Source organism: Fukomys damarensis, unplaced genomic scaffold, assembly GCF_012274545.1.
Source record: "Fukomys damarensis isolate Sample0158 unplaced genomic scaffold, DMR_v1.0_HiC HiC_scaffold_25, whole genome shotgun sequence".
Lineage (NCBI taxonomy): Eukaryota > Metazoa > Chordata > Mammalia > Rodentia > Bathyergidae > Fukomys > Fukomys damarensis.
In genome coordinates this window covers 877451-888784 of record NW_022900937.1, presented here as the reverse complement: position 1 = coordinate 888784, position 11334 = coordinate 877451, and the positions used below count along the sequence as shown (strand labels likewise).

Here is an 11334-nt window from a genome sequence, read left to right as displayed (position 1 = left end):
CAAAGTGCTCGTGCCCCCTCGGGGCCCTCCTGCGCTTGTCCACCAGACCCTGGTCATCCCGCGCAAGAGGAAGCCTTCGAAACCCTCGATTTCCAAGAAATCGGCTGTGGTGTCCCAGGCAGGCTTAGGGCGGAGACGGCAGAGGAAGTCGGTGCCTGGGGCGCAGGCCCTGCGTGCACAGATGTCCCCTCGTGGGTGGACAGCGCGGGAGAGACGGCAGAAGGCGCCCAGGAGGCGCCCTGGGGCAACAGGGCCAGGCTGCAGAGTGGCTCTTTCCCTCCCGGCTTCCGAGCGCAGCATCCTGACTCGGGAGAGGCCCACGGCTGTGCGGAGGAGCTGGGCGTCGACCCCGATGCCCCCACGGAGGATGAGGAGGGCCACCTGCTGGGCAGCGCCCGGGTCCCCTCCACAGTTGGACCAGGTGCTCCGAGGCAGCCGCTGGGGCAAAGGGTGGGGACCCCCGGCTCCCTTACAGGCGGCAGCGCCCCCTTCCAGGTCCTCAGCCAGGACTGTGCCACCACGGAGGAAGGAGACACCGCAGGACACGCGCCCAGCTGCAGCCAGAGCCCGGGCTCCTCCCTGGCGTGGCTGCTGAAGTCGCCTGCTCTGTCCTGCGGCTCCTGCAACGGGGAGAACTCCTGGTCCTTCCTGGACTCGAGTGGCAGCTCCGTGGCATCCTGGCCAGGGGTGACGCGGCAGGAGGCCTTGGAGGCTCGGACCCTGCAGCCCGCTGAGCTGGAGAAGCTGCTGGCCGGCGTGGGCCGCGGCTGGCTGCTGCAGAGGCTGGAGAAGATGGGCGTGTTCGAGCCCAGCCAGCTTCACAGGGCTCACAGTAAGCACGCGCGTGTGGCCTGGGGGGACTGCTGGGGTCCGCTTGAAGCTCACGAAGTACGCATTAGGCTTTGTGATGTCTGTGAGCTCAGTGAGGAAGGCCCCTCCAGAAGCCTCCCTCTCCCCTGGTGGGAGGGACTTAATAGCTTCAAAGAGGAGAAACTCGCATGTGCTGCCTCCCACAGTGGAGCTTTGCTGGTGGGTGCACCCCTGTGATCCCAGCACTCTGGGAGGAACTGAGGCGGGAGGATCACAAGTTTGAGGCCAGCCTAGGCAACTTAATGAGTTAGTGAGACCCTTTCTCAAGAAAAAGAAAAAAAAATTTTAAGATTTGGAGATGTAGCTCAGCACAAAAGCCCTAGATTCAACCCTTCAGTTAAAAAAGAAAGGAGGAGGGAGGGAGGGAAAAGGCAAGAAGAAAGATAGGAAGACGGGCAAAAAGGGACAGGAGCCCTGGAGGACTTGGGCCCACCATGATGTGGACTTTAAAATAACTCAGGACATCCTATTGTCCACTCTGCGTGTCTGCTTGCTTCTCTGTAGGAACTAGCTGATCTCTCTGCTTGCCTCACTCAGATTCTAGGGGAACAGTCCAGCCTGTGAACCATCACCCTTGTGGGCCTGCCCAACCAGCGGTTTCTTGGCAGTCAGCGAACCCATCAGGTGCCCTCAGCTTAGGCAGCTGGGGTGCTGGGCAGATGACAGGCAGCAGGGTCGGGTTTCTCTGGCTCTGGAGGCTGGGATCCAAGGCCAAGGTGCTGGTGGATTCAGGGTCTAGGGAGGGCTGCCTTCAGCATGTTTCCTGTCCTCAGGGCAGGAGAACCAAAGCCTTCCTGCTTAAGTTCACACCTCAGAGCCTGACCCTCCTCCGAGCTAACACCACTGTCTGTGGGTTAACAGCTCCACACAGGAATCTGAGGCATCTAGTTTCTCTTAAGCTACTAGCAAAATATCAGATTGCTCCTAGTCTGGTGCAGCAGCCTTCAGTCACAACTTCTACCTGTCACACTAATGATTGTGCTCATTTATAGTATGCTGGGAAACTGCAAAAAAAAAAAAAAAATTGATCAGTTAATCAGCTTCCATCATGGCAGTTACAATTCAAGATGGCAGCTGTCAGGTCAAACTGATTCCATACACTGTTCTGTACTGTAACAAAGTGTTACTTTTTTACCTTTTTAACAGTAATCATAGAAGAGGCCAAAATCTGAAAAAATACACTAAAAAATTGGAGATTTCAAAGGAGGTGTTTTAGGACTTGTGTAACTTCAACTTTCTTCATGATCTGTAGCATATTTTTTAAAATGAAACCCATTTTCATTATATCTTTTTTTCTAGATGCTCTTCTGTTAAAATACTCCAAAAAGTCTGAGCTGTGGACAGCCCAAGAAACTGCTGTGTATTTGGGGGACTATCTGAAGGTGAAGAAGAAAGGCAAACAGAGAAATGCTTTCTGGGTTCACTATCTTCACCAAGAAGAAACGCTGGGAAGGTAATCTGCAAAACATCTGTGTAGGCTCTGTAAAATGGACTAATCTTATCTTCTCTAAGTTATCATTCCTAAGAGTCTGAAAGGGCTGGAGGAAATGGCGAAAATGTATGTTTTCAGATTTCCCTTCCTCCTCTTCATCTCTAGTTCACTAATGACAGTTACCACTTATTGAAGACTCGGGTTGTATCAGCCACCATGCTGGATTCTTTAGATAAATGATCTCAGATCCATCAGGGAGACATTCTCAACCCCATTTTACAGATAAGAAAAATGGGGGTTCTTGGCCATCTGGTAGGCCAAGAAATTTTAAGCGTTCTCACTGAAAATGCTGCCCAAAGGCTAGCTACACTATGAAAGCCATACTTTTAAGTTGATGGGCCTACGGAATGGCAGGAAATCTTCTGAGCCCGGGGATGAAGCATCCCCAGGGTACATGCGACCACTGAACTCCTAGGTACCCTCTGTGGAAGTCTGGGCAGGTGTGGTGAGGGTACAGCTAGAGACAAAAGCTCACCTGGAAGGGAGGTGCTCAGAGACCACACAGGAAAGGCAGGGGCTCGGGAATGGCTGCAGCCTCTACAGAAAGTTGATCTTAAGAAATCCAACCCCACTGAGACCAGTACGTGGAAAGTTTTCTGTTTGACCTTAGTGCTTGATGAAGACTTTAAACAAAATCTCACTAGAAAAATCAGAAGAAGACAGGAGCTGGGCATGGTGGAGCACATCTGTAATCCTAATACCCAAGAGGCTGAGCAGGAAAAGGGCTGAAAGTTCAAGGCCAGCCTGGCCTAACAATGAGTTTAAGGCCAGGCTGGATTACAGACTGAAATCCTGTCTCAAAAACAGAAGGAGAAGGGAAAGGAGTAGGAGAAGAGAAGACAATAAAGCAAGTAGAAGCAATAATTGAATAGAGCTCTGGTGATTTTCCAGAATTGTCAAAACACATTAATCTCCAAATGTAAGAAACATAATGAATTCCAAAAGGGTAAAAATGCAAATAAATAAGAAAGTGGAAGGACCGGTAATTTAGCTCAGTGGTTCTGCTCAAGTGCAAGGTCCCAAGTTCAATCCCCAGTTCCAAAAAACAGAAAAAAGAAACTGGAACAAAGGAAAGAAATCATAAACCTACTCCTAGGACATAGTAGCCAAACATCAGACTAGCAAAGATAAAGTCTTAAAGATAGGAAAAAAAAATGATTAGCTACAAAGAAATGTCCATTAGACTCACAGCTGATTTTTCAGTGGTAATAATAGTAGTCGGGAACAATGGAAGTCGTGTACTTGAAGTGAAAGTGGTAACTTCCCTTTCATGGAAGGCAAAATAAAGGCCATTACAGATTAACAGGGAGAGCTTACAGCTCACAAATCTTTACCAAAGAGAAACGATCCCAGGAGAATGGCACGAACTGAGAGAAGGACAGTTCTCTGTTCCCACACCGATGACCCACACTGGGCAGGAGGTCCTCTAGCAGGGAACCCTCAGGGAGAGCTTCAGTACCAGCCCCTCAGGGTTTGTCTTCTGAAACAAGCCTCTGGCCTTGGTCAACAAAAGCTAAACTGTGAATTGGCTCAAACCTTTTGCAGGCCTCAGGGCCACTCCATAAGAGAACTCGCCAGAAGCACTGAGATATTGCTTTTAGGACAATGGTTCCTCTGTGGGCTGCTTCCTGATGCCCTGTGGGCTTCCCCTCTGCAGTCTCCACCGTCAGATTTCCTTGCTGATCCTCAGGAGTCTGAACGGCTAAAATTAGCCTCCCCAAATTCCATTACCTGCTGGAAACAGTTTACTCTCGCTGAGGCCTATGACTCTGACAATTCACAATTCCTTCCAGGCACCTGTGAAATTATTCATAAATTCCCAGCAGCTTATAGCAGGAATAAACTACAGTAAGGCATAGTACTTACTGTTGTCCATAATCCTTTACTGATTCGTATCTTCTTCTTCAAGTGCACTGCAAGCCCTTGAAACGTACAAATCATGTCTCAACTTCCTTCAGCACACTCAGGACTAGCACATGGCTGTGCGGGTAGGAAATGAGTGTCCACAGGAGCAAAGGGCAGACAGGTACAAGGCCATGCTGCCGCCGGTGCCAGCCCAGCATTGATGCACTCCCCAGTGTACCACGCTCACCTCCCTGGCTCACCGAGAAGGCCCAGAGAGCTGCCACATGAAGTGGACACTGCTCCTTGAAGGCTGGCTAAGATGAGGTGTATGTCACTGTCCATGCATCTCTTACAAAATTATTTGAATCTTGAGCTATGTCAAGATAATACTGATGATATAAGGTAAAGAAAGCAACACTTTTCAAGTGTTTTTGCAGATCTCATTTTATCTCCTCTGGTATTAGTCAGCTTTCCCACTGCTGGGACAAAATACCCAACACCCACAACTCAAAGAGGGGAGGTTAATTCAGTCTATGGTCCCAGTATGTTCAGTACAAACTCGACTGGCTCCAAGGCAGAAAGGACCTGGTGGAGGAAGCTGTTCAACCCGTGGCAGCCAGGAAGCAGAAACCAAAGGGAGGCATGGGGGCAAGAACACACCTTTCGGGTGACACCTTGGGGACCCACCTCACCCACCTGCCGACAGCACATTCGGCAGTGTACTCTGCTGTGGGTGAAGCCACTGCTGAGCAGAGCACGCCTGTGAGCCAGCCATACCAACACACGAGACTCGAGGGTGTCTTAGACCCATGCAAGCCAGAAGGCCTCTCTCTGCCCCTCTACTGGAGGAGACAGCGCTTACGTCTTGCTTTGCGGTCTTCTCCACTCTCAGGTATATTGGGAAGGAGTACAAAGAGCGGAAGGGGCTCTGGCACCACTTTGCTGATGTGGAGAGGCAGATGACTGCCCAGCACTACGTGACCCAGTTTAACAAGAGACTCTACGAGCAGAAGATCCAGACACAGATGTTCTACATCCCATCCGCAGTGTTACTGGTAAGACCTTAGAAAGCAATCGCCTGATTAAACAGCCCATACATAACTTCTAGTGTCAGCCTGCCTCCCTCCACATTGCTCTGGTAAAACCCAAACATCTCAGGTCCCAGGCTCCCCGTTTGTTTGCTCAGCATGGTCTGCAGAGGTGCCCGAGAAACACAGCCCTCTGCCCCACGGCACACGCTGGAGTCTTCCAACTCACGTCTGGACACAGTTGGCCCTTGTGTGTGGTCCCAGGTGGTCACGCTGGCACGTTAACAGACTTTCCTTTGGTATCGCCTCTGCTCTTGCGGAGAGGAAAAGGACGTAGAGGTGCAGCCTGTGCAAACTGTCGTCCCAGCGCTGTACGGAAATCCCGGTCCACGCCTGTCAGTCCCCACTCCTTGCAACCACGTGATGCCTCGCTGTGCCTTCCACACAGCCAGTGAGAATAAATCATCAGCACTCTGCTTTCGAGGGTTTCTAGTCGATGGGACGTTCTTAGCTTCAGCCCACATCTGCCTTCCTCTGTTTCCTACCCGTGGGCCACAGCTCTGCCTTCTAGGACCCTTGAGACGGGTCTCTCCTCACTAAATGTCCCTTTCCTCAGTTTTCCCTTCCTTGGATCAAGAATACCCTACTTCTCCGAATATATTAGTGCTTTTCCCATTGGCCATACACATTTCTGACGTAGTTTTATCATTCGTAGTAACAATAACTGTCATACAGTTTGCACTTCCTTCGTGTCAGCATTGCTGAGCAGTTCACAGACACTAACTCTACCTGCTGAAGCAACTCCGCCGAGTACATCACAGAGCTGCGCCAGCTGGAGTTCCAGCCCGGAGCCTGGGGTGTGCTCTGCCCACAGGCCCTGGCACGGGAACCTGGGCAGTCACTCCAGGGCCCACGCTTCAGAGGGACCGTTCGGTAGACGAACAATAATAACTCCAAGTTCTGTTTTATGCCACACACAACACTGAGCACTGCCCTGGCATTTTCTCCTATCACCCTTCTAACAGACCTAAATATTGCTATTATTAACACTGTGCCCACAGTAGAGGCCAGGAGGTTAGAACATAGAGGAGAGGAGCGAGGTTCCTATGCGAGGGAGCCTCCGAGACCCACCCAACCCAGAGGCCGTGACCTAACCGTTGTGCTATCCTGCCTCCCGTTCTATTTTTCAGATTTTAGAAGGCAGCACAATAAAGGGATGCATCAGTGTGGAACCTTACATCCTGGGAGAATTTGTAAAGTTATCAAATAACACAAAAGTGGTGAAAACAGAATACAAAGCCACGGAATATGGCTTGGCTTATGGCCATTTTTCTTATGAGTTTTCTAACCATAGAGATGTTGTGGTTGATTTACAAGGTGTGTGAAAGTAGGAATTATTTTTTATTTTGAATATTACTTATATGTAAATGTAAATTCTCATAACTGGCTTCATTAATCATTATTTAATAGATGTTTCAGTGTATAGACCACTATCTGCAGTTGATTCACTTTATTATATAAGGAGTCATCGAAATATATAGCAAACATTTAAATTTTTAAAAACTCATTACAATTAAAGACGTATTGCCATGAATCTCCCACTCAGTTGGGTCACACTCATCCCACTGTTCTTACCACTTTCTGAAGCAGCTCTAAAAGTCCTCTTTAGTGTCTTTATGAGGTGTGATCAAAACTGAATCCTGCTGCCAAGTACCAGCCAGCTCATAAAAACATGACACCGTATTGCTAGGGGTTTAGCTCAGTGGTGCCACCGCCAGCCTCAAAAGCACAAGGTCTTGAGTTCAATCCCTGGTACACAAACAAACAAAACAAAACAAAGAAAACCATGACACCACGCCCTCACCCACCTTGGTCACTGGATCTGGCACTGTGCGACCTCTGGCTCTTCCCCACAGTCAGAATGACCATGAACGCCAAACACTTTTCATCCACACAGGACATCAAGGCAGCCAGGGCAGCACCAAAGACACTCACCAAAGAGGAGTTCAAGAGCTGCTTCAGAAAGTGGCAAGAATGGTAGAATAAGTTTGTTCAAAGAAGGGGGGAATTTTCATGGCGATTAATGGCGATGTGTCTTTTACTATAATAAACTTTTAATTTAAAATTTCCCTATATTTTTGTAACACATTTCATATATAACAAATGATTCCTAAAACTTCTATAAGTTTCTAAGGTGTCATATAATCAGTTAGAAATTCTGCCTCATATTCTGTTGGGCTTAATTCTAGAGCAAATACACAATAAATATTTTTTTCTTCACCAAGTGGGTTTGAGTAATATAACTTTCCTATTGGATGTTTTCCATGGGACAAAATCTCCTTTACACATTTTCTTTTCTCCAGCCCTTTACAGTTATTAAAAGTATGGCCAGGCATGGTAGAGCACACCTGTAATCCCAGCACTCCAGAGGCTGAGGCAGGAGGATTGCCACATGTGCAAGGCCAGTCTGGGCTATGTAATGAGATTAAGGCCAGCCTGAACCACATAGCAAGACCCTGTCTCAAAAAAACAATAAACAAAAAGACATGATACTAGATTTCAAATGGAATCATAAATAGACAGCTGTGTCTACTTAAGTCTGACTTCATAAAAATTATCTATTAATATTTTAATTTTATTTCAGTTTGGCTGGTGTTCAGAATTCTTATCAGCAAATATTCTACACTTCATACAAATGATATGTGTGTGTGTGTGTGTGTGTGTGTGTGTATTTTTTGGGGGGTGGGTTCCGTGGATCAAACTCAGGACCTTACATTTGCCAGGCAGACATGGCACCACTGAGCTACATCCCTGGCCCTATATTTATTATTTTTATAATGATTCCATGACTACTTGAAGACCTACCCCGTCTTTCACTCCGTCACAGGACCCATTTCATTTATTCACAGTCTGTTGGCCCTCTCCCTCATGACTGTGCGCTCAATGAGTGCTCCTTGCCGTGGCCTAGTGCTTGAGGTGGTGCCAGCGCTGTGCCCCCACTCAGTAAGTATCTGCTAAATAAACAAGGAATATATACAGCAGTGCATCAGGTACTAGCTAAGCTTCTAAACTGTGAAAGAAATATATAAAACTGTGATTTTAATAGTTACTGTACATGCTCTTTATTGCTCTCTTATTTCTTGAAAATTGGTAATCTGGATATGTCATATTTGATAAATGCAATTGCCCAATGTTCAGTTCTCCTTTTTAAACCAATAGCGTAAGTATGCAACCCAGGCCAAATTCCTTAGCAGAAGCTTACTAAAAATAAACCACAAGATGACCGAGTTTTGGGCTGGGAATGCATCTCAGTGGCACTGCATCTGGCTGGCAAGCACGAGGTCCTGAGTTTGATTCCTGGTACAAAAAATAAAAATGGCCAAATTTCTGAAGTACACCTTCAGTCTTTGAGGCCGTGTGTGTGTGTGTGTGTGTGTGTGTGTGTACGCGTGTTTTCTAGAGATGCATGATTGGCATTGGCAAAGGATTAAATTCTGAGCTGTTTCCATTTTTCTTGTAGGTTGGGTGACTGGGAATGGAAAGGGGCTCATCTACCTCACAGATCCTCAGATTCACTCTGTTGATCACAAAGCTGTCACTGCCAATTTTGGAAAGAGAGGAATTTTTTACTTCTTTAATGACCAGCATGTGAAATGTAATGAAATATGCCATCGTCTTTCTTTGACTAGACCTTCAGTAGAGAAACCAAGTTAGCCGTGGACTGTGGATTGATTATATGACCACCTCTCTCTCTGCTCACTGGGATCAAGTTTGTGCCTTCCAGGGACATACGAGCTGGCGGTGTGGTCCTGCAGGGCTTGGCCAGGCCATGGCTTGAGCCGGCCGTGAGCGGGTGAGAAGACCACCTTCAGGCCTGTGTTTGGCTGGCAGTACAAGATGGTGTGCTTCGCTTCCCCTCTGACACAGGGACCAAGGGTGTGTCATGAGGTAGCGGCTAATGGGCATCAGTCCTGCAGGAAAGACAAGATGGAAAACAGCACCGCTGACCCACAACAGATCCAAAGCACAGCTGAAAAATAAACTTTTGTCTAGGCCATTGAGGTGTTGGAGCTTTTGGTCATTATCTGTCAAGACTGACACTATCGCAGCTTTTTCCCATTGATTTAACTGTTCTTCACGTATTAAAGAATTCAGGGGTTTGTGATACGAATTCCATTTTTTTGTGTGTGTTTTGACATTTAGCTTTACATAAAGCTTTTATCAATGCTGAATGTTTTATGTAGTTGCATCATCAATCTTTTCTTACATGGCTCCTTCTCTTCAACTCTCACATGAGTTCTTGCAGAGAAGTCATGCCTGTGGAGGCTGTGGGAGAAGACAAGCACCCATTCATAGCCACCACAGCCCACCCCTTTGTACCACACAGATTCGCTTCCTCACACGGCTCTAGGAAGCGGTTTTTTTGAGGTCTTGCAGAGACAGGTACAGAAGAGATGTGGGTGAGATGAAGTGATTCTGCCTCCACAGTTCCTCTCTGGGGCCAGAGCTGGTGCTCACTAAATTCATCCTAAATTTCCCACAGCCTTAACTCTGACTTCAAGAGGTCTGGACGGCTTAGCAGGTGATGGAACTCGAACTTATGTAGATGAAAGGTCTGAATCCATGCAATCCCCTCTCAGGCTGGGGTTGCTGCCCCCTGCTCTTCACAAGTGTAGCTGGGGCAAGGAGACCCACTCGGAGGTCCCGCGATGGGAATCAAGTGACTGTCACCGCCAGCCCCTCCTCTCTGGACCCACCAGTGTGCTCAGGGGGAAGTCGCGTCTCCCCGCCGTGTTCTCGGCCCACGACTAAGCTCAGGAAGGAGCTGGTCCCAGAATACTCGGACCAGCACGAAACCAGAACATTCCTGAAGTTGTGCTGCCATGTGGGGTCCCAGCCCATTCACCGTCTCCTTTTGTAGCTGTCACAGTGGTAGCAGATCTCCCTGCCTGCTTTACTCTCCTGCACTGATTCTCTACAGTCAACTCCAACAACACATACCTTTCATGTCTAATCTTTCCTGGTGCCCACTTCTTGAAGAACCCAACTAATGTAAGACTTTGTTTGTTTGTTTGTCTGTTTGTTTGTTTCTGTACCAGGGATCAAACTCGGGGCCCTTGAACTTGCAAGGCAGGCAGCGGAACCACTGAGCCAAATCCCTGGCCCTACAATGGAAAAAAACAATCTCAGCAGATACAGAAAAGTAATTTAATAAAACTCAAAATCAATTCCTGGTTTTAAAAAGCTCTGAAAATTAGACATAAAAGAAAACTATCTGAACCTGATAAAAGGCTTTTAACTTTTAGAAAAACAGCAATATTATAGTTTATAGCAGAGTAATTAAACTTTACATCTAGAAGTGGAACAAGATAAATTTACCCACTATCCAAATATTCAACATTACAGAATTCTAGCTGATAAACATAGACCAAGTAGAACTAGGAAATCACAACTTTGGATCTTTAATGAAATCAATGATTTGGGAAAAAATTATTAATAGCTAGTGATACTTGAACAGGATCTTTATCATGGAAAAATCCAGCTAACAATCAATATACACCACAATCGGTATTCCTTTTTTTTCTCTCCCTAAGGCTCACCACTCCCTTCTCACAGCTGACACAGTTCGTGTGTGTCCACCCTGCCCTCCCACCACACTGTGGCCTCTTCCTAGTCACCTAGCGATGGCCTTGCACCAACCAGAACAATCACACCCAGTGGTTCCACGTCCTCGAAGCCACTCCTTAGCCAGCACCTTCTTCAAGAAACCTTCCCTGAGCCTTATCCCCGCCCCCCCCCACAACCTAGGTGTGGTCCCCAAATAACGGCCTGGCTGTCCCTCCCACTTGACATGGAGCCCGTAGCTACTTTGTCCTCTCAGCTATAGTGCAGGTGAGTAATAATTGTCCTTTATGTTATTTATGTATTGCTGCATCCGAAACTACTCCCAAAGCACGGAGGTTTAAAGTAACACTTATTCTGAGCAGACCAGAAATGGTGGTCCTGGGCTGGGCCCTTGTCTCTCAGTCTGGGGAGGCTGCAGGCAGGCTGTCCTCTGTAGCCTTGACTGGAGCAGGGGACCTGCTTCCGCCTCCTCAT

The 11334-nt window shown here is 47.6% G+C and overlaps 1 protein-coding gene across 1 annotated transcript in view; it reads left to right on the top strand.

Annotated features, from left to right (window-relative positions):
- Alpk1 (alpha kinase 1) overlaps positions 1 to 10987 on the top strand; it is a 65832-nt gene extending 54845 nt beyond the window's left edge. The window contains exons 14-19 of the mRNA XM_033755989.1: positions 6 to 832; positions 2170 to 2323; positions 5100 to 5262; positions 6426 to 6612; positions 8756 to 10287; positions 10830 to 10987. Coding sequence (XP_033611880.1) covers positions 6 to 832; positions 2170 to 2323; positions 5100 to 5262; positions 6426 to 6612; positions 8756 to 8949 — 1525 coding nt within the window. The 3' untranslated portion in view covers positions 8950 to 10287; positions 10830 to 10987. The remainder of the gene's footprint in view (positions 1 to 5; positions 833 to 2169; positions 2324 to 5099; positions 5263 to 6425; positions 6613 to 8755; positions 10288 to 10829) is intronic.
- The last annotated feature ends 347 nt before the right edge of the window (positions 10988 to 11334 follow it).